The sequence below is a fragment of the Pelobates fuscus genome, chromosome 1 (assembly GCF_036172605.1).
Source record: "Pelobates fuscus isolate aPelFus1 chromosome 1, aPelFus1.pri, whole genome shotgun sequence".
NCBI classification, from domain to species: domain Eukaryota; kingdom Metazoa; phylum Chordata; class Amphibia; order Anura; family Pelobatidae; genus Pelobates; species Pelobates fuscus.
Window position 1 is genome coordinate 385,378,899 of NC_086317.1, and position 21,758 is coordinate 385,400,656.

The 21,758-nt window shown below is 40.1% G+C and overlaps 1 protein-coding gene across 2 annotated transcripts; it reads left to right on the top strand.

The window, feature by feature from the left end:
* Positions 1 to 1,643: 1,643 nt before the first annotated feature.
* Positions 1,644 to 21,688, top strand: PRPH (peripherin). 2 transcript variants are annotated; one of them, XM_063426148.1, is made up of 9 exons: positions 1,644 to 2,309; positions 7,375 to 7,435; positions 12,370 to 12,465; positions 14,189 to 14,353; positions 17,142 to 17,267; positions 18,213 to 18,433; positions 19,076 to 19,125; positions 19,751 to 19,842; positions 20,672 to 21,688. In XM_063426148.1, exons 1-9 carry the CDS (start codon positions 1,795 to 1,797, stop codon positions 20,717 to 20,719), a joined length of 1,374 nt encoding a protein of 457 aa, XP_063282218.1. In that variant the 5' UTR covers positions 1,644 to 1,794; the 3' UTR covers positions 20,720 to 21,688. The 2 variants fall into 2 exon arrangements, with proteins under 2 accessions (XP_063282218.1, XP_063282210.1); XM_063426140.1 differs by having other exon boundaries at positions 1,645 to 2,309; positions 20,669 to 21,688.
* The last annotated feature ends 70 nt before the right edge of the window (positions 21,689 to 21,758 follow it).

Consider the following 21,758-nt stretch of genomic DNA (forward strand, 5'->3'; position numbering starts at 1 on the left):
AAACACACAAAATACAATATAAATTAAACAAACATTTCAAGCACCATAGCCACTACAGTAATGTTTATAGCGTCCGGACAAAAGTGATTACAGATATACTCCATTGGCAAGCAAAATCGCTGTGTGGGGTAAATTTCACTTTCAATATACTTGCTTGTATACTGTCTCTGTTAATTCTATTTGACCTATACTTTATAAAAAAAAATATATCTTGCTCATAACCAAACCTTATGTAAGGACACTCCTTGCCTTGTCTTGGAGCGATGCCACATACATAATATTATCATGTCTGGATATCTACTGCTTGTCTTACGTCTTCTCATTGTCTTGTCTACACATGGCTCCACTGTCCCAGGCTGTTTCACAGCTATTCTCAGCTGGGGTCTAGCACTAGTTTTGCATTTGGTACGTTTAACCTGTTATTGTGTCACTTTTAGTGCAACTATACATTGCTTCAATATTTTTATTTTTTTTGCCTTCTTTTGGAGCAGAGGCACATGTGTGAAGATTGAACGTGACGGTCTTGAGGTTTTCTTAAAACTATTTAATTTTAAAATGTGTATTATTCTGCTGCAATGTCTGTATGCATGTCAACTCTCTTACTACACAATACAATATAATTGAAAAAAGAAATGTTAGATGGATGTACAATACCATTTATTGTTAGTCAAAGACCCCCATTTTATAAATAGTGACCTTGAAGGAAAATCAATCATTTATCCCAAGTGTATATATTCTTTAACCCCTTAAGGACACATGACATGTGTGACATGTCATGATTCCCTTTTATTCCAGAAGTTTGGTCCTTAAGGGGTTAATACTGCGGAAGAGCCTGTATACAGATATAGTACAGCTCTAAATACAGTACTGATAATAATTTGCAGCAACTGGTTAAATGATTTTTTTCTGTACAACAAAACCCAGGAGATCATTAGACCCCATGCATACTAGAACACACATGTGTAACTCTGACACCCAAATAATTGAGAATTACAATGCATATGATGCCTAGCCAACATAAAGTCTGGCTGAGTGTCTTGGAGAATGTAGCTCACAAACATTACTAAGATAAGCATCACTGGAATGTAAATGTTCTAATACAACATGGGTGCAGAATTACAGTGAGATCCAGTTGCTCCCAATATGTTAAGTGCATCTTCTCAACCTGGGCTAGAGTAGCAGATGTTCCACTGGTCCCAGCAAACCAGCATTGCCTATTGGCCTTAACCTCTGACACCAAAATATGATTAACTAGATTAGAGGGTAAAATTTAGACATGGGTTACTAAAAGAACCATGTAACCTTCTGAACACTAAAAGCTCTCTCATATATTAAAATAAATCAAAGAAAATAAAATTCCTAAGGTTATCCACTCTGATCTCCAGGTTTTATGATGAATACTGAACTAACTTGGTACAGCAACATTCTGTCAATGACATTAATACCCACACTTAGTAAGTTTAATTTCCCTTATTTCTTGGGGTACTGGCCATATCAACTGCTGTAGTCACACCCTTACTAGACTAAGGCAACCACACTGACACAGCACAGGAAGCCCTGTTTGAGCATACTGAGGGCGTGGTGGATGCAGGTCCCCCTCCTCCCCCCATGTGCTCAGGACAAAAGATGCTTGTGGTCCCATAGGGAGGAGTTGTGTGTGCTTACTGATGCTCCAAGCTGCCTTTATAAGCAGCCTGAAGGGGTGAGGGACTTTCTTCCATCATCCCAGTGCAGCTGGTACCCTGTGGTCCTCAGACATCTCACAGACAGACTCCCAGCAGACCCCCAGCCACCATGAGTCACTCAGGTATGAGAAGCTCCTCCACCTCCTACCGCAGGACATTTGGGGCTCCAGTCCTTTCCCCACTGTCCTATTCCTCCTCTTCCAGGCTCTCAACTTCCAGACATTTGGGCAGCCCCTCCCCGGGTCCCTCCAGCCGATCCTCAGCCTACAGGGTGAGGTCCAGCACCCCAATCCGTGTGTCTGTGGACCGGGTGGACTTCTCTGTGGCTGACGCCATCAACCAGGAGTTCCTGACTACCCGCAGCAATGAGAAAGCCGAGATGCAGGAGCTCAATGATCGCTTCGCCAGCTTCATAGAGAAGGTTCGCTACCTGGAGCAGCAGAACGCCGTGCTGGTCACCGAGATCAACCAGGCCAGGTCCAAGGAGCCCACCCGGGCCGCTGATCTGTGCCAGCAGGAGCTTAGGGATCTGAGGAGACAGCTGGACCTCCTGGCCAAGGATAGAGACAACATCCAGGTGGAGAGGGACAACTTGGCCGAGGACCTGTCTTTCCTGAAACAAAGGTGAGGGGGGGCTGGGTCATTCAGTCAGTCATAAAATACTGGGGGCACATGTACTAAAACACGTGTCTGGCTTTGCCATGTGGGCATGGTACCATTTATTATCAGGGGAGTAGGTCGGCACTGGGTCGGCTGCTGCTGCCAGTTATTTAGGAGATAGGAACTCTCTGCTGCCCCCTTGTCATCATGGTGCTTTCTGTAAAAGAATTTTAGGACTGAGATAACTAGAAAGGGATATTGATCTAGTTATAAAAACAACAGGTGTTATTCTGGGGCAAAGTTCTACAAAAATGAGCAATCATCATGCAAAGCAATAAAATAACTCTCAGCAGTTAGCATCCAGAGTATCACTTGTGTTGTTCCCTTGATAAATCCCAGATTTTATGTTATAGTATGTAAATGTTCATCCACTGCCTCAGGACCCTTGTGCTTATACATGCAGGTGATGCAGTGTTTTTGGTATCCTGTTACAAAAAGAGATTAGACTTGCACTTCATTACAATGGTCAACTAAACAAGTGTATTATTGACCCTAAACCAGACTGCAGTAACAATTCTGATTTCATATGCCAGTCATACCCAGGGCCACACCCACCTGGCTAAGCTTTCATAAAATATACAGTAGGTAAAATAAAGAGATGGTATTTTAATGTGCATTTCAAACATGTATGTGAGTTGTTTAGAAATATTTTTTATTACTTTAGATAGGTACTTTTGTTCTTGCTGTAGTAGGGACAGTGTTTATGGGTTACTTATTCTTTGCCTCAATGGTTGATAGTGTTGACTATTTTTGTGCTAGAGTAATATGCAGAGCAGTGTTTTACACACATTTGTGACAGCCTTTACTTATCCAAACACAGCCTTGATTCTTAGCAGTGGTCGGTAACATGTTAATATATGTATAACTGCGATGATAGCAGTGGTCAGTAACATGTTAACATGTACATAGCTGCGATGATAGCAGTGGTCAATGTGTGCTGCTGAAGTTTCCAAGTTTTTCATGAGAAAGTACATAGAGCAAAGGAATAAACACAATGGGCAATTAGATCCAGTGAGAGAGACAGAAGGATAATAGGGTCTACAATGGCAGCATTCCAGACCATCACTTCTGTGCTCAGTCTTTTGTCAAGTTGCCATAGGATATACAGAATACATCATTAGACTAATGCTCATTAGCACCAGGGACATGCTGTGTGCATCACTGGGAGTGAAAGTGTCATAGAACAAGCTCCCAATGGTATTCTGAAATACTGCCCAAGTAAAAGCTGTCAATTTCCAACAAGATATTGGATGGACGAGACAGCTTTGATCTTCATTGTCTGACTGGACAACACAGATTATGGGGTTATTATTAGACAATGTGACGTGAGCACTGAATCAACAAATTGCAATATTTATACCAAAATTTTGTAAGTTGAAAAATATTTGAAGTTATATTTTGATATACTTTTTTTTATACTATAATATAGTTTAGTATAGTATACTGCTATGTGTTAAAACGGGAACTGTTGAGAATAAACCATGTTAGTACAGCATTTCTAAACTGGATACATAGGTACATGAGATACATTTTGCCATTTCGCTATTATTGCCTAAAATTTGAAATAAACTTGTCAGTTTTTCACAACCTCCATTTTAGTGAATAAATCTCAGCTGAATAGTAAAGTTTTTGCAACTGTTATATTTTGTTGTATATTTTGCAAGTTTGTAATCAACTCACCACAGTTTAATTTTTCAATGAAGAAAAACTCTTGACTTTGACATGGTAACATCCATGCTTGTACACTCATAGGTAAGTGTCACCTGTGCAGTTGTCTATAGGACTTTAGTTACAGGTGTTGACATGTCTACTAGTTATGTGACTAGCAAAACAACAGTGTATTCATTATTCTTAACAAATTATATTTGCCATGACTTCCATCATCCCTAATCACTAAAACCAGGACAACTAATAGTCAGTTTCCATCTCCCACAAAGCCTGTGGATAATTTAGTGAACAACCTAAAGCAAAATACATGGTATTTTCTATAAATAATAATAATGTGTTAGCAGACAATTGTATAGGAGAATGGTATTCTTCCCCTCTTCTATTCTATCTAGGCATTTGCTGGAGCTAACTGGGTGTGGCACTGTTGGAATATTTAAGGCTTAAGTGCACACATTGGTGGCACTACCATCAACAAAGATTTTAAAGGAGAGTAGAGTAGCACAGTATTTTCTTTACTTTTTTTTAATAGGGAACCAAATTATAAATATAACATTGGAGACCCATTCTTCATTCCGTCATTCCCCCCTCATAAAATGAGTTCAGTAATCGATTAATGAGATGAATACTAAAATATATTCTAAAAAAAAAGTATTTTTTTAACATTCTTATCTCTGTTGAAGCTGAAAAAAAGGGAACATAGAAATATACTGAAATAATGTGATTTAGAACCACTGTTATCATGTATGCAATATTGAATAAATATGTAAATATCTATAATATATCTTTAGTTTAAAAAAGAGGCAAATATGCAAGAAACACACCCTCCTACATTGTTCCACTTAAAGAAGCACGTTATTATATACATTTAGACAATAGCAAAATAAATATAACATTTTTCACTATAAAGACGAAATTTGTTTTTGGTTGCTGTAAGATACCCTTTATGCTTTGGATCAACAAGTGATATTTATTCACAGATTCACCATAGGCATGTGTTTTCCAGTGCAATGGACACAATCCATCCATGTGAAGGGGATAGAGAGTATTCCATTGTAATAATTGATTTCAGGACCAGTTGCTTCTGAGTAGTAATTCAATAAAATCTAGACCTGCCTTTTACATAGGATGACTTAAGATATTGAATTATGGAGGAAACAGGAAAGAAGACATAGATTGTCTCCTTTATCACCCTGTAGGGTGTGTCTGGCAGATTGGGTTGGAGTAATATCTTTTATGCAGAGCTTTTTAGCCTAAACATGGTAAATCCAGGTATTTCAGATATTTAGAAGCTAAATTAACTTTACAAATTATAGCAACCTGGATAATGATCAACAGCATATTACAGAAAATAAATATGTGTAAATATGAATAAAATTCAGCTATATTTACTAATAATTACATTGTATACATGAATAACATAATAAAGTTACATTACATAAATAGCTATTGATTGGTGGCGAAATCAGCTAAAATAATTTCCATAAAAGCACACCACCCAACACTGCAAGGTATGAAATCATGAGAAGGTGTGGGTGGGATTAAAGGGGCGAGGCAGTGATGGCAGTCGTGCCACTCATGACGTCCAAAATGGGCAGTCCCGCGCAGAATGGAGGAAGAGACGCCAATAGAAGAGGTGCGTCAGCCTGACATGTACACATGCCAGACTGACTGACTGCTTCTCTGGATTACCCTATTTAGGGTAGACTACGCAAAGAGTGCTGCTATAGTCCTCTGCATTTTGGGACAGTCCCTACAAAATTGGAACAGTTGTGGGGGCCTTTAATAGATCCTGGTCTGGTCACATATCCTAAAAAAGAAGTGTTCCTCTTTGAAATTTTGGACGATTGCTAATTAGCAATACTCTGTTACAATGAGATCGAGGACATAGGCAAACATCAAGAGAGCACAGACACCGTCCTCGCCAGCAGCCATACACAATATCAATAAAAAGCAAGTTGCTCAGCACAAAACTTGAAAGTGTGTGATCCTTTATTTAAGGTGCCAAGTAAGTTTAATAAAGGCCTTTAGGGACCGAAACGTTACCAACTTACTTGGCTGCTAATTAAAGGATCACACACTTTCATCGGTTATTCTGGACAATTTGCTTTTTAATGAATTAGTGCTACTCTGAAACCATACTTATGATTTGTATGGATACAGCAAGGGCTAAAGTCACATTTTTATTAAAAAGTTCCTGCTGTAACCACATCCTTCGAAATATTGCTTCAAAATCTGGTTATTACAGGCCTGAATAATAATTGGTGATATGTATACATAAGTTAATATAAGTTTAGATATTTTCAATTCCATGCCAAGTAGATGGTAGAAGTTGTAGGTCGGTCTTAAAGCATTGACTTACAAATTTCACATGTAGTTTTCTATCAGTATGCACTGTGCTTGCTGAGAATTTTTTTCGACAGGCACGGCATTACACTTTTGGGCTGGTGCGGTGCTAAGTTACATGTGTCAGTTGGACCCTACAGAGACATATCCCGTCCTCTCTACCCATGGCCCTGGGCAGTGTGCTGCTGATGCTCTCTGGGAACTCAATGAAAGCCAGAAACAAGCACATGTTTCACAGCCAGGTGTTCAATGCGATCTTGCCATGCTACCGAACTAATAGAAGGACATGGAACAGCTCTCCCCAGCACCCCCTCCAAATAGTCCTCTGAGTGGCATCCACTCCATACACCATCACCATAGTAGCCTGGTGGAGCACTAGACTACTCATCTTTCTTTTTGTAATAGGTGGGTGCTTTGAGAAGCAGCTGCATGATGTATAGTAGAACAGAAAAATATCCTCTTCACTCCACCACAAACTGTAGAGATCTGGGCTAAAGAATCCGGCATGCAGGGTTTTAGCCCTCAGAGCCCCCCATCAGCAACTCCAATGTCCAGAATGAACACTATCAAAGTGGATATTACTCCGATGAATAAAACATTGAAAATCACCTATAACCTGTTGTTTTTCCTATTAAATGTCTCTTAAATAATTAGCAAATTGCATCATAATCCAGACACAGCCAGGACATACATTACCAATAAGGAGGAGAAATAGAGATGTTTGGTTATATTTTATTTCTCCTCCCTATGCTTTCTCTAGGGTGACAGCTTGTGCACAGGGCAGAGCATATAACAATGACCGACAGGACCAACGTTGCAGAATAAACCAGTGTAGTTTTCTACATTTAATTCTATTTTTCACAGCTCAAAAATACATATGCTGTAAGGATAAGTAAATATAATATTAACATTTCTGGGAAAGGACTGTTTTCCTTTAAGTGGGAACCACAAAGAGAGACCTGCAGCAGACGATTCCAGCATTTCAGAGTGACATGAATTTTATTTTTTCTATTTACAGGCTGGATGAAGAAATTCATAAACGAGAAGATGCCGAGAATAATCTTGTCCTGTTCCGCAAGGTGGGTGACAACTCTTGGCTGTACTTTTAGATTAATTATGAACTATCAGGGTTATTCACTAAAATGAAAATTGTCAGGAATTAAAATGTTCAATTTAAAGGGACACGATAGTCACCAAAACAACTACAGCTTATTGAATTTGTTCTGGTGAGTAGAATCATTACCTTCAGGCTTTTTGCTGTAAGCACTGTCTTTTCAGAGAAAATGCAGTGTTTACATTACAGCCTAGTGATAACTTCACTAGCCACTCCTCAGATGGCTGTTAGAGATCCTTCCTGGGTTAAACATTCAGTATCTCCCCCCTCTGCATGCAGACACTGAACTTTCCTCATAGAGATTCATTGATTACAATTCATCTCTATGAGGAGATGCTGATTGGCCAGGACTATGTTTGAATCGTGCTGGCTCTGCCCCGATCTGCCTCTTTGTCAGTCTCAGACAATCCTATGGGGAAGCATTGTGATTGGATCAGGCCACCACTTTTGATGATGTCAGCAGAGAGCTTGTTTTTCTGAGGCAAACAGCATGCAGATTTACAGCTTCAGGCTTGAATACAGTAAGATTTTGCTATATTTAGGGAGGTATGAGGGGCCCAGGGGGGCTATATGTTGGTTTTAACACTATAGGGTCAAAAAATACATGTTTGTGTTCCTGACACTATAGTGATCTTTTAAGGCCAGTGTAGATAAACTGGAATCATAACTGACTTGGAGAAGGTTTCCAGTTTGGCTCTTTTTGCCCTAAATTTTAAATTCCACAATTCTCACTTTAATAAATAACTTTAAATTCTATATATATATATATATATATGAATTTGAAAGAGTATCCGTTGCGTCATTAGATACATGTTAGATACAATGTATAGGTTGTTTTACAGTTAATTATGCTGGGTATTTATGTTTTATTAATGTTCTTTATTTTGTATACTTGCTGCATAGGTCCATGCCTTCTACTCCTCCCCCCAACAATCTAACAGTGAGGCCTTTCACGTAGGCAGTGAGGCAGTGCTCTGTATCTCTACATAGTACAAACACATTCTTTTAGGTAGGAAGCTGTACTTACTGTATATTGGCATTATGCCCACAGACATTATATTTCCATCACACATTAAATATTCTGTTAGGTTTAACCATATTTTTAACATCTACCTTATGAGGCAAAGTCCCATTTAGGCTTTTATGCTAATATTTTAGAATCAATCTGCAATATGAGAATTGAAAGAAAAGTGAAAAAATTAGGCCAAAATAATGAAGCTGGAAAAATGCTCAAATTCAGCTAGCTTTTCAACTTTACCGTTTACACACAAATGATACATTTTGGGTGGTGCTAAACACATTGCATTTGTATTCATGCATAATGGGGTCTGTGTCTCAAGGGCCTATTTACTAAACATTGAATTGTGTACTGGAAATTAAATGACAAATTTTAGGTTACGATAACCAGCATATGGCAATAGATGAGTTGAAGAATTTTTTGTAAGTCATTTTTTCTTGCCTAAATTTTGCTATTCAGTTTTAATTTCACTGGACTTTGCTGTTTAGTGAACAAGCCACTAAGAATTTGAATAAAGCATTTGAATTCTTGCTTCCTTCCTTTACATATTGAATTTATCTCCTTACGATCATTAAAACTTCTATACACATTGATTTACTATAAAAACAGTCAGCTTCCCATACTAGGTTTCTCTATTCAAATGTTAATTTAAATGTTTGATTAATTGTCATCCATTAACTACAAGATACTAGTAATCAATCTACTTCTCATAATCTATTTTTACTATAGTGGTTATAATACATTTTACAACTCTTGCAGGCAACGTTTTATAGTGTCGGTCAATTAATCAAATAACAGTTCTCCAGGCTCTGCATCTCTCAAAATTTTATGACATCCAATTATTGGCTGTTTTGAAAAGCATCTTATTTATAATGATATTAAGATGTTAAAATCTACAAGTATCTTACTTGCTGTATTTGGTTACAAATGTTCAGTTCAGTTCTGTTTTCAGAGGCCACCTCCATTTACAATTCAGCAGACACCTCGGAGAAATAAAGGACAACGGTCATTACATAAATTAACCCATTCATCAAGTCCTGAAAGGAAATCATTTTTTATTTTAAATAAAGTATTTGTAAAAAAATAGAGAAACCCATCACTATCTTTAGTATATGACAAGATACATCAGAAATATACATGCAGTCATGCACCTTTCGTCAGACAGTGTTTGAAGAAGATCAATTAGTCTCTATGGTCTTCCCTGCTTCACTCTCTGCACCAATGCTGGGAAGACCATAGAGACTGTCGGTTATCAAACACTGTCCAACCCAAGGTGAATGTATGTTTCTGATGGATCTTGTCATATACTAAAGATAGTGATGAATATCTCTTTTTCTGTTTTTGAATCTTTTTTACTTTGAAAACTTGATGAAAGAATTATATAAAAAAAAAAATTGGCACATTCTAGGGCCCAGGCATCTCAAAGATGTTGCTAAACTACTCCTCTATGCCATCTATTGTATTCATAGAATTGTAAACTATCACCATCTGGTACTCCAGAAATTCAGATCCCTGTGTCTAGACACTATAACCATTTCATCTCCCTAAATTCAATGTAAAAAATGTTTTAAAACTGTGTAACATGACATCCCTGGCCACCCACAGCCGAGCTCTCAGTGGATGTTTGACTAAGGCAGAGATTACACGCTTCCTGAGGTTTACCAAGTTGTACCAACAATGTGTGGTTGCTCCAGGCAGAGAACAGTCAACTGACATCTCAGTCAAATACCTCAATTCATTGCTGCTTGGGTTGCTCTTATGCTTCCTTAGAATGAACAGCACAAAAAAGATGGGATGCCGAAAGGGGTGGACTGGGCTGGGAAAGGGGGCAGGGTGACAAATGCCCCATGCCCCTCTAGATAAAATGTCTCACTACCTCCACCAAATCATGTCACTCCACAATAAAAGCAGTACTGTGTGATTTGGCGGAGGAGGTGTGGCTGTGAGTGGGAAAGAGAAGGAGCCGCATTATGACAGTGTAGGGAGCTGCCATCTGCCTGAGTTGCCCGATGGCATTTGCCCTGAGTTGCTTAGAGAGATACTTTGCTATGTGCAGTGGAAGTTGGCCTGCTGAGCTGCCCAGTACATGGATGCCCCATCTTCTGGGGTTCCGCTCTCCATCCTGTCCTTGGATTGCTGCCTGTCCCTAAGAGGAGTATTCATTCTGGGGCACTTGGTGGGATCTTTTCCTGTGGGAGGGGTAATGGGGTTCCCCGACCTCTTGTGTTCTGGACCCCCTTCAGACATCTAAAGTAAACAGAGCTGCCATTACAAATCGTGGGCCCCTTACAATTCTTGCAGGACTTTCTGACATATACTCTTAGACATTTTTACAGATATAACCTCTCAGGAACGTACACTTTCCCTGACATATCCACACATGCTTAGCTAAACATACACATTACCAGTCTGATGGCACAGGATAGGGAATTACAAAGGTACTGGGCAACTGTTAAAAATCATGCAGACATAGTGGAAGGAATGAACAGATGTCAGGAAATGGTCATTTGCAGAGTAAAGGGAATGAAAAGGAGTGTATTTGTAGAGTAAAGAGGAAATGTAGTGAGGAGTGAAGTTAGTGAGGGCTTTAAGGTTGGTGTTAGCAGTTTGAATTGGATCCTGAAGGCTACAGGAAGCCAATGTAATGATTGACAAAGGGTTAACTTGTGGGAGTAACGGTCAGTAAGGAAGATGAGCCTGGTGGCAGCATTTATTACAGACTGAAGAGGGGCAATTCAGGTATTTGGAACGACCGATAAGTAGTGAGTTGTAATATTTAAGTCGGGAAATGATGAGTGCATGAACAAGTGCCTTAGTTGTATTATGATTTAGAAAATGCAAACAAGGCAATTTTTTGAGGTGGAACTTAAGGATTTGGAGACAGACTTGATGTGAGGAGAAGACCTGAGTCGAAAGTAGCTCCAAAGCAACATGTGTGTGGGATTGGGGTAACTGGTGTCCAACGTGCAGTAAGATAGCTAGAGGATGATGATTAGAAGAAGGAAAGATTATGTTTTATATAATGGGAAGAGATCTAGTTGGAGATGCAGTTTGTGACATGTTCTACAAGAGAGGTCAGGGGAGAATAGGTAAATATGAGAATTGTCAGCATATACATGGTATTGAAATCCAAAGGAGTTAATAGTGCAAATGGAGAGTAATAGTGGACCAAGAAAAAAGCCTTGGGGAACACCAACTGAGACAGGCAGCAGGTAGGAGGTGGCACCAGAGAAGGAGACACTAAATGAGCGAACAGAAAGATAGGCTGAAAACTAGTAAAGTACAGTGTAACAGAGTACAAGGTTGTGGAAGGCTTGAAGAAGTAGGGAGTGGTCAACATTATCAAAGACAGCAGAGAGGTCGAGGAGAGTTGAGAGAAAGTAATGACACTTCGCAGTGATGGAACAGAATGGAAGTAAATATTGGAGGGAAGGAGGAAAGAGAAGAGATTGCATTCCTAATTTGGTTAATATCGGACAATTTATAATAATAAAAAAACAAAAAACTACCAGCTGTTCAGCACAGATACTGTAAAATTGAATTGTACAACAATTTAAACAGGGCCTTCCCCATAATTATCCCTGTTACTTTAACTTGTTTGTCATATCATTTCTTTGATTTGGTTGTGTTCCCAATGTACAGCTCTGCAGAATTTGTTGGTGGTACTTAAATAACCAGATGATCTCTAAGAGCAGAGCTAAAACTGTCCCTCTGTGTTTGAAAAGTAAAAAGTAAAATGTTATACTTTTTTGTATTACTGGTATGAACTAGTATATTTTCCTCATCTTATTGATTATCTTTCTCAGCCTCATCTAGCATCACATTACCCTTTGGGAGAGCAATGTGATGACTATATTTAACTGTATCTCAATCTGTCACAGGATGTGGATGACGCCACACTGTCACGTCTAGAACTGGAGCGGAAGATCGAGTCTTTGATGGATGAAATTGAATTTCTGAAGAAGCTTCATGATGAAGTAAGACGTGCATTAGTTAAATGAAACATAGACAACCAGTACAAGATTTTTTAAATGGCATGTCACCTTGTCACCTAAGTCTAGGCACTGAAGGCGGTGTCATACTGTATATTGCGGACTATGATGTTTGAAACAAACCATTCTGTTATTATCATAATACCGATATTGATATTTTAATGACCAATATTTAATGCTGTCCAAGGACAGATTTACCCTCTCTGCTGCCCCAACGCCAGATTTCGCAATGGGCCTAACCAGCCCGTCATATATATATATATATATATGAATCCTGGTGTGTGATTGGATGGATGTGAGTAGTTTGGGGTATGACTCTATGGTGTCTATGACTAGGTGGATGGTTGGATGGCAGTAGGTGCAAGGTGGGTTTGGTTAGGTCACATGTTATGTGGCTTTGTGTATGAATGTGACAGGGTGAGTGGGTATGACTGGGAGGTAAGATGGGACTATCTGACTGGATGGATAGGGGATATGATTAGTTCAGAATATAGTTGGGTGGCTGAATGGCAATGTGTATGTAAGAGCATATTTGTGTGGAGTGTTAGTGAGTGTATGTGAATGATGGGTGCATTTGTGTATAGTATTAGTGTGTTTTTATAGAGTGCCAGTGTGTGCATGCAGGAGCATATTTGTGTGATGTTTTAATGTGCATATGTGGGTATTTAGTGTGCTTGTATAGGTGTGTTGTGCACTGTGTTTACAATTCCCATCTGTCCATCTTTATCTCTCCATACTCCTTTGTTAATTTTTCTCCCCTTCACATGTGTTCTTCACCTCTCCCCAATTATGCCCTTCTACCCATACCCCCCCATTTCTCTGATTGTTCCCTCTTTTTGTTTCCCTCTTCACTTACTTGTTCCCCGCTTCTCTCCCCCATCTGTCACTTCTTCCTCTTTTCTTTCCCCATCCCTCTCTCTTTCCCATCTTCTTTCCTCCATTTCTCACTTGTTCCCCTCCCCATTGTCTCCATCACTCACTTGAACCCTTCTTCTCTCCTCCTTAAATCACCTATTCAATTCTTCCACCCCGCTTCACACAATTGTTCTCACCGCATCACTGGTTCTGCAGAGCCCCCACTGTTGGCTAAATTGAACATTCAGCATTGATACAGGATCTCTAAAGTTTAGATTGTTTTTATATAATTACCGGTATGTGGTATCTGGTTGTTAAGGGGTTAAACACAACACACATTTAAAGAAAAACATATTTGCTCAGAGTTTAGTCATACTCACAAATACATCAGGGGAAGATGAAAACTGAATGTAGTTACATGTATCCTGCAGAGAATAGCACAATTACCTTTATTTATTTATTTCCTGTTTTGGCTAATGACATACAGCAGCTGGATAATACAATGTGCAAACCAGCAATAAACAGCGAAATGGTCACGTGTTCCAAAATATGGTTCTAGAGGGCAAATATTACTTTACATGACAGCCTAAGCTACGCTGTGCCAAGTCATTAACTTCCAAGATATTACTCAGGATCAGTGCGTGTCATGCAATACATCCAATGTTATATTAGGCAGCATACCCAAATATTCCGACTCAGCTTCCAAGATGCCATACACATTCCTATCTATGCTATGCTCTGCAGTAGATGTGCTGATACATGAGGTCCATCTGTTTACTTTCATGGGTCTGGGATTTGACATGATATGCACTGTGAAATAACATTAAGCTTTTGCACGTCTTGTTAATAAAAGGAACTTCAAGATGTCCAAGTGACCGCACAGACTCAGTCCATTCATTTGGAGATCGAGGCAACCAAGCAGCCAGACCTGACATCTGCACTGAGAGACATCCGCAGCCAGTATGAGAACATTGCAACAAAGAACCTTCAGGAGTCCGAGGAATGGTATAAATCCAAGGTACTGAGACCAGCAGAGACTTCTCATAGCCAGATAGCACACTGCTACTAAGACGAAGACCAAAAGAGATGTTTTTGTTATTTGTTTGTCCTTTTTAATATTTATAATGGGATTTATACATTAAGCAGAGAATGTGGATCCTCCCTTGTGTTACAGTTTAGAGATACGAAGGACTATGTGTTGAATGTGCATTACAGTTTTCAAATTCCTACGAAGGATTAGTAAAACCAACTCTCACTCAAAGGAGTCTATACGTATGGAGATGGTAGACTGGCCTTTTACATTCTTTTCCTTAAGTTATAAAAAGTTCTGTTGAAGGAAAAGATCTTGAATGAAAATAGCTGTAACAATAAACAATTGTTTATGTTTATTAATTCACCATATAAAGCATATACCGTATATACTCGAGTATAAGCCGAGTTTTTCAGCCCATTTTTTGGGCTGAAAAACCCCAACTCGGCTTATACTCGAGTCAAGGTCTGTATTATGGCAATTTGCATTGCCATAATACAGACTGGGGGGAGAGGGGGGCTGGCAGAGCTGTACTTACCTGTTCTGCAGCTCCTGTCAGCTCTCTCCTCCTCTGCGCCGTCCGGTCAGCACCTCGGTCAGCTCCCAGTGTAAATCTCGCGAGAGCCGCGGCTCTCGCGAGATTTACACTGGGAGCTGACAGAAGAGCAGAACGGACGGCGCAGAGGAGGAGAGAGCTGACAGGAGCTGCAGAACAGGTAAGTACAGCTCTGCCAGCCCCCCTCTCCCCCCCACTGAACTGCCACTGGACCACCAGGGAAGGAGAGCCCCCCTCCCTGCCATATATCAAGCAGGGAGGGGGGACGAAAAAAATAAATGTATAAATAAAATACGAAATAATAATACAAAATTAATAATAATAAAAAAAAATTAATAATAACAAAAAAAGGGGGATAAGGACCACTATGGGAGGGGGGGGGGGGTATAAGGACCACTATGGGAGGGAGGGGGGTATAAGGACCACTATGGGAGGGTGGGGGGTATAAGGACCACTATGGGAGGGGGGGGGGGGTATAAGGACCGCTATGGGAGGGAGGGGGGGTATAAGGACCACTATGGGAGGGAGGGGGGGATAAGGACCACTATGGGAGGGAGGGGGGGGGATAAGGACCACTATGGGAGGGAGGGGGGGATAAGGACCACTATGGGAGGGAGGGGGGGATAAGGACCACTATGGGAGGGAGGGGGGGATAAGGACCACTATGGGAGGGAGGGGGGGGATAAGGACCACTATGGGAGGGAGGGGGGGGATAAGGACCACTATGGGAGGGAGGGGGGGGATAAGGACCACTATGGGAGGGAGGGGGGGGATAAGGACCACTATGGGAGGGAGGAGGGGGATAAGGACCACTATGGGAGGGAGGGGGGGATAAGGACCACTATGGGAGGGGGGTATAAGGACCACTATGGGAGGGGGGGGGGTATAAGGACCGCTATGGGAGGGAGGGGGGGGGATAAGGACCACTATGGGAGGGAGGGGGGGGATAAGGACCACTATGGGAGGGAGGGGGGGGATAAGGACCACTATGGGAGGGAGGGGGGGATAAGGACCACTATGGGAGGGAGGGGGGGGATAAGGACCACTATGGGAGGGAGGGGGGGGGATAAGGACCACTATGGGAGGGAGGGGGGGGATAAGGACCACTATGGGAGGGAGGGGGGGGATAAGGACCACTATGGGAGGGAGGGGGGGATAAGGACCACTATGGGAGGGAGGGGGTGGGATAAGGACCACTATGGGAGGGAGGGGGTGGGATAAGGACCACTATGGGAGGGAGGGGGTGGGATAAGGACCACTATGGGAGGGAGGGGGTGGGATAAGGAATACTATGGGAGGGAGGGGGTGGGATAAGGAATACTATGGGAGGGAGGGGGGTATAAGGACCACTATGGGAGGGAGGGGGGGTATAAGGACCACTATGGGAGGGAGGGGGTGGGATAAGGACCACTATGGGAGGGAGGGGGGGTATAAGGACCACTATGGGAGGGAGGGGGGGTATATGGACCACTATGGGAGGGATGGGGGGGATAAGGAACACTATGGGAGGGAGAAGGGGGATAAGGACCACTATGAGAGGGAGGGGGTGGGATAAGGACCACTATGGGAGAGGAGGGGGAAGTAAGGACCACTAGGGGAGGGGAGGGTAAGGACCACTAGGGGAGGGGTGAGTCAGGACCACTGGGGGGGGGGGGTGAAGGAACACGGGGGTGGGGAGGTAAGGACCACTGAGGGAGGAGGAGGGGAAGTCAGGACATATGGGGGGGGAGGGGGCGGCAAATTTTTTTTTGCCTACGGCGGCAAATATCCTTGCACCGGCCCTGCACACACTGCATTCACACACTGCATTCATACACACACACACTGCATTCATGCACACACTGCACTCATACACACACGCTGCACTCATACACACACGCTGCACTCATACACACACACATACGCACACACTGCATTCATTATACACACACTGTAAATAAATATTCAATTAATATATTTTTTTTAGGATCTAATTTTATTTAGAAATTTACCAGTAGCTGCTGCATTTCCCACCCTAGTCTTATACTCGAGTCAATAAATTTTCCCAGTTTTTTGGGATAAAATTAGGGGCCTCGGCTTATATTCGGGTCGGCTTATACTCGAGTATATACGGTAACCTTCCAAGTACTTCATTACTGACCTTATAGATATAGCAACAAGCAATTTACTGTCTTATTAATAATATTGAATTAGTCTTAATTATTTCCTATCTGCATATAGTTTGCTGACCTGTCAGATGCTGCAAGTCGGAATAATGAGGCACTGCGTCAAGCCAAACAGGAGATGAATGAATCTCGCCGCCAGATCCAGAGTATGACCTGTGAAATCGATGGACTGAAGGGAACAGTACGTAATTCCTTTAAACCATATAGTTCTTATTCTTCGCATGTAGGAATCAAGATCTGTGGAGTTTACTAAATACAACAAAATACAAATAGTCAATAAGAGCTTGTACTAATTCTCAATTTTTTATTAATCTCGATATTTGATATCAATCACTTTGTAAAGATCTTGTTAAACTAAAAATGATGATGGTGTTCAAATTATTCAGCATATGCTTTATTTATTGTTGTGATTTGTCACATTGTTTTTATTTTACAATATTTTTGTTCTAATTCCTCTATAATTCTCCATAGTTCGTTAGTAACTATATAAACTGGAGAAATGTAGATCAACACATAGAAATGTCTAATAAATTATTTTAAATGGACTTAAAGGGTTACTCCTGGCACCATGACCACTTCACTGATTGTAAGTGGTCATGGTACTTAAAGAATGTATGTGTAGCATTTCAAATATTCACACAGACATATTTAACAATGCTGCCAGAGGTGCAACTCCATCCCCCGCAGCATCATTGGTATGTCATTAGCAATCTGGGACAGGAGTTTCAGGCCGACTGGTGTCGATTTTGTGCACAATCTATGAGCAGAGTGCCAGTCATCGGCCGAGAGTTCCCAGTTGACGCTCTGAGCAAATAAATGAGTGTCAGGGTTGGCATCAGATCTGCAAAAGCCTGAATGTGCATCACTAGCTATTCTAGCAGCCCCAGTGCCCGCCGGTACCCAGGAACTTCATTACCATGGAAAAGCACCAGGGTATGGCCTGGGATTATAACCACTACAGCAAGCTTTATTATACAAAATTATAATAAATGTTGGCCTTATCAGCTTCAGTTACGTTTTTATATATAATTCAGAATCATTATTAATTATAACATGCTGTTTTTATTTAAATATTCTGACGTGCTATTCTCATAAATCCTTTTTTTTTTTTGGTTCTGCTAACCAGAATGATGCTCTGCTGCGTCAGTTGAAAAATATGGAGGAGCAGTTTGGAGTTGAGGCAGCTAACTACCAGGACACGATTGGCCGCCTTGAACAGGAAGTACAGCATATGAAAGAAGAAATGGCACGCCATCTAAGGGAGTACCAAGACCTGCTTAATGTGAAGATGGCATTAGATATTGAGATTGCAACATACAGGAAACTCTTGGAGGGAGAGGAGAGCAGGTGAGCTGGAAAAGGGATGTTAGCTTTTTCACGTGAATCTTAGTACAAAGTGAGGAAGCATTTCATCAAGCAGATAGCATCTCATGTGATTACCATAAAGAACAGTTTTAATTAAGAACTGGCAGGCATTTGAAGGTTGCAAAAGGTAGGTTATGCCTATAAGCAGATATAATGTGTATTATCTAGCTAACCAATATTGAGTTAAGATCAATTACCTCTTATCTATTTCTTCTCATAGGAACCCATGCTCCCACAAGCATGATACAAGCAGCCTAAGCTATGATTAAAATGATACAATTCTTAGTTAAGCATATCAGGGAGAGAGACAAATTGCATAAGAACACAAACATAAATACTTCAGCTTGGGGAAAAGCTTCATGTGTCTGGAGCCTGTCACATTTGTGACAGTTTATAAAAGTGCAGATTTCATTAGATATATAATTGGGGGGCAGAAACACATCCCGTGCTAAAGGAAACGGAGGGCTTGCAAAGGTTGCAGACAAGAGATTCAATGAAAATATACATAAATAAATGCATGCATGCAACTTCTTGTTTTGGGCAGTTGAGTGTACCTTAAAAGACGTTTCCTTTATGCCATGTAAGTAAATGTGGTATTTTATAATTGTTTGATGTCCATTTCAGGATTTCTGTCCCAATCCACACAATGTCAAGTCTTAGTATTAAAAGCCCAGGTAAGTAATTGTACAGTTTATTGCAGAAGCAATAACAACACATAACTTTGTATGTATGTGCATGTAGTATCTTTATATTCCGTGCAAGGTGCAATCACAGGTTTAAATATTTTAAATATGATCACATATAAATTAGGGACTCAATTTTGGTTTTTAAAAAAAAACATAAGACAGAAACACTGATTTACCTGTGACCCTACATCAAAAATGATATGATTAATAAATGCAAAGATTGCATTTTACTTCTTATCACTTTTATGTGTATAATTTCATTATATCCACAGATATGGTCAATGTGTGCATACATTATGCTTTACAAATTATTATAAAGTAGTTTTGTCATTAATGTTTTTGGCCTTATCTTCATTTTGGATATCAATATTTTACATCATTCGGCCATGCTCTTCATTATTATTGACTTCTTATTATCATATTCTATTTGATATCTCATTATCCTTAGCTTTTTATATTTACTTCCTCAGATGCTAGGTCTTGTTTATTTTTAACCACCATTCTCGTTTTCTCTATATTCCATTAGTTTTCTTATGTTGTTATTGTCTTTCTCTGACTACCTTTCTCTACTTCAAAATTATAAACATTCACAATCTTACCTTTACATTTTTAGGTTATCAATCTATACCGGAACATGATCAGAGTTCAGAGGTTCATACCAGAAAAACTGTTGTAATAAAAACAATTGAGACTCGAGATGGGGAGGTAAGTCATAGTGTATATGAATGTATCAAACTGTAAATTAAGGGAATTTTACTTATTAGAATAGTTTCTTACATTTCTGTGGAGGTTATTATTTCTTTGTGCTGAAATACATAAGGGTATGCCCCCCACCCCCGACAGTTGATTTCAGGGTTCTGTCCTGCCATCCCAATTTTGCACCCTGGTATTCCTCATCTGGGGATACCAGGGAACTGTACTCGGACACCACAGTGTTCGTACTCTGATCAGGCACTAGGACCCTGCAGAGTTCAGCAGTGCTCTCTGCATGATCCTGTAAGTTGGGGGCCAGCCATAAAGGCCCTTTCAGTAGGCAGACCGCCCATCCCATCACATACCTCCAAATGGAGTATGTAAGGTTTCTGAACCAAAACAAAGTCTTCTCGAACATGAGTGGGTGTAAGTTTTGTAGGATATTTCCTTCTAATTCAAACATTGGGTGATGTCAGTGCAAACAGCCTGAGATTACGCATATGGAAAGACATTAAGATTCAGTGTTCTATTTTCAGTGAATAAATAAAGTTTAGCAAGTGTCATTGATGGATTATAACACTAGTTCCAACATTTTTTTTTTTTAACGCAATTAACAATGGAAGGCTTCTCTACCATAAGCTTGTAGGAGCACTTTGAAACTCCTATTTAAGTTAATATGATCAAATATATAGCTGAAGACAGACATCACCTACGATGTCCACGTCTTAGTATATATACATGTTTTGTTGTTGTTAAAGAATTGCATCGATCTATTGACTAAGATGTGTATGTAATAGTAATGGTGTTTGATCATTTAATGGAATTTTGTTGTTTGTAGCAGGTTGTCACAGAATCCAGGAAGGAGAAGTCATCTGAAGGAGAGAAGTGATGATGTACTTGGTGACACACAATGCATTTGTTATAATAATCCATTCATGAAGACATGGAGCAGCCGGGGCTATCCTAATTGAGTGATTCTGAGGTTTATCTCTTCAACAGAGTATTTTCAATGTTATTTCACTTGTTTGTTCACTTATTTACAGTAACCTCAACTCATACATTTACAAGTGGTTATTGGTACTTTATTTTGTATTATTGTAATAATTTCTTAATGCATATTTTTACAGTGCATATTTAAAAAAAGCTTTGGTTTTACATAAGCATTCTTAACATTATTCTTCCACTGTACCAACAGATAAGCTCTCTAGAAACATTTAAAGATGCCATTTCTAATGTCCAGGCATACACATTGCTGAGTTAGGGTCAGGTTTGTACAAGCTAAACCAATAGGTAACCAAGTTATCATTAGATTGATAAATTGGGTCAGCTAAACATTCCCTGTCATGGTGAAGAGAGATGAAGTGTACAAAAACAAAAAAATATATATCATATCAACAACAACAAATGAACATCTCACAGTTGGGTAAAATATCATCTATCTTTTCGTGCACTTTATATTGTTACACCATTATCCTTAATGTATAGAGATTTTGAGAAAAAACCTGGCTTCATATATCTATATTTATCACCGTTTGTAAATGTTTATTCAAATAATATGTTGTAGATGCTATGAAGAGACCACAATTTCTCTCAATTGCAGTAATACTTATCTCGGATGGCCTTCTCTGCTCCACTAGTTAAAACAGATGAAATTCAAGCTTGCAGGTTGATTTTGGGCTCTGGCCTTTGCCAATGAAAGGGATAGCTTCAAACACAATACAGCTAAGAAATGACCTTGGTGCTATATGTTCCCTGCCGATGTGTATGGGCTGGGATTCTGCCTTTACGTTTTGTAGCAATGTGTGTGTGCCATGTCTGCTTAACCAGCCAATAAACTATTTGCAGCAATTCAATAAGACTCCAAATTCTCCATGTGTCTGTCATTTATTAGTGTATTTTTTCTTACAGTCAGGAATCAAAACACGGCA